The sequence below is a fragment of the Bison bison genome, unplaced genomic scaffold, assembly GCF_000754665.1.
Source record: "Bison bison bison isolate TAMUID 2011002044 unplaced genomic scaffold, Bison_UMD1.0 scf7180017845397, whole genome shotgun sequence".
NCBI lineage: Eukaryota > Metazoa > Chordata > Mammalia > Artiodactyla > Bovidae > Bison > Bison bison.
The window spans coordinates 9,118-10,554 of NW_011475970.1; the positions used below are offsets into that span (position 1 = coordinate 9,118).

Sequence of the window (1,437 nt, forward strand, 5' to 3'; positions counted from 1 at the left end):
CGGGGCCCGTGCCCCCTGTCCCCCGCCGCCCCCTCCGCTCAGGGGCAGCCGGTCTGGTGTGCGCGGAGACGCTGAGGCAGGAGGGCTTCTCAGACCGGATCGTGCTGTGCACGCTGGACCGCCACCTTCCCTACGACCGGCCCAAGCTCAGCAAGGTGGGCGGGGCGCGAATGGGGCTGGGCGGGGCGTGAATGACGCTGGGCGGGGCCAGACCCTCGCCCCTCTGCCCACAGTTAGGGCCCCTGGGACCCTGCTCGCTGCCCCCCGGGGGTCCGGTCGGCTGCCCTCTCCGCTTGTGCCAGGCCCGTCTGTGGTGCCCAGGAGGTCTGGTCGGCAGAGTTCCGCCCTGGAGCCTCTGTGTGGCCCGGGCTGCCCCGCACGCACGAGGCCTCGGTTCTCAGTTGCCAAGGGGACGGTGGCCGCCTGGCCCCGTCTCAAGCCGGCGTCCCCGGCAGTCTCTGGACGCACAGCCGGAGCAGCTGGCCCTGAGGCCCAAGGAGTTCTTCCGAGCCCACGGCATCGAGGTGCTCACCGAGGCCCAGGTGCGGACGAGGCGGAGGAGCAGGCTTGGGAGGGCTTCCTGGGCGCCGTGGAGGGCGGGCGTGAGGCCCCTGGAGGTGGGTGTGTTCCGCACCCCTCTGCCCAGGGGCCCAGGCACCCAGGGATGCCCCAGGCCTGAGGCGATCATAGTACACACAGGGCCGGCCCCAGGGCAGCGGGGTGGGGCCAGGGGCTTCAGGGGGGCTTTGAGGAGAAGGTGGGGCTGAAGCGTGAGAGGGCCACTCTGGTGCGGGGAGGAAGGTTCAGCGGGTGGTGGAGCTGCCCAGAGGGCCTGGCGGGCACGGGGCACGGTGGAGGACCTGGAGGCCACGCTCTACCCCGCGCGGGTCTCAGGTGGTCACGGTGGACGTCAGGAACAAGAAGGCTGTGTTCAAGGATGGCTTCAAGCTGGAGTACAGCAAGCTACTGCTGGCGCCTGGGAGCAGGTGGGAGGGACCCCGCGCCCCCCGCCAGGCAGGGGGAGGACTCGGGGCGGGGGCTGAGGGGGAGCTGGGAGCCGCCCCTCTCCCCAATTCTGGCCCGTCTCAGCCCCAAGACCCTAAGCTGCAAAGGCAAAGACGTGGAGAACGTGTTCACCATCCGGACACCGGAGGACGCCAACCGCGTGGTGAGGCTGGCCCGGGGCCGCAACGCCGTGGTCGTGGGGGCCGGCTTCCTGGGTGAGCAGCCGGGGGAGCCCGGGGCGGCGCTGGCAGGGGCGGTGCAGGGCGCCAGCCCGCCGCACCGGCCCCGCCCCGCCCCGCCCCAGGGATGGAGGTGGCCGCCTACCTGGCTGAGAAGGCCCACTCGGTGTCCGTGCTGGAGGTAGAGGAGACGCCCTTCAGGAGGCTCCTGGGGGAGCGCGTCGGCCACGCCCTCATGAAGAGATCGGAAGAG

At 72.1% G+C, this 1,437-nt stretch overlaps 1 protein-coding gene across 1 annotated transcript in view; it reads left to right on the top strand.

The window, feature by feature from the left end:
* AIFM1 (apoptosis-inducing factor, mitochondrion-associated, 1) overlaps nucleotides 1-1,437 on the top strand; it is an 8,866-nt gene that overhangs the window by 2,102 nt on the left and 5,327 nt on the right. Inside the window, exons 7-10 of the mRNA XM_010834199.1 lie at nucleotides 456-542; nucleotides 895-986; nucleotides 1,090-1,220; nucleotides 1,310-1,429. Coding sequence (XP_010832501.1) covers nucleotides 456-542; nucleotides 895-986; nucleotides 1,090-1,220; nucleotides 1,310-1,429 — 430 coding nt within the window. The remainder of the gene's footprint in view (nucleotides 1-455; nucleotides 543-894; nucleotides 987-1,089; nucleotides 1,221-1,309; nucleotides 1,430-1,437) is intronic.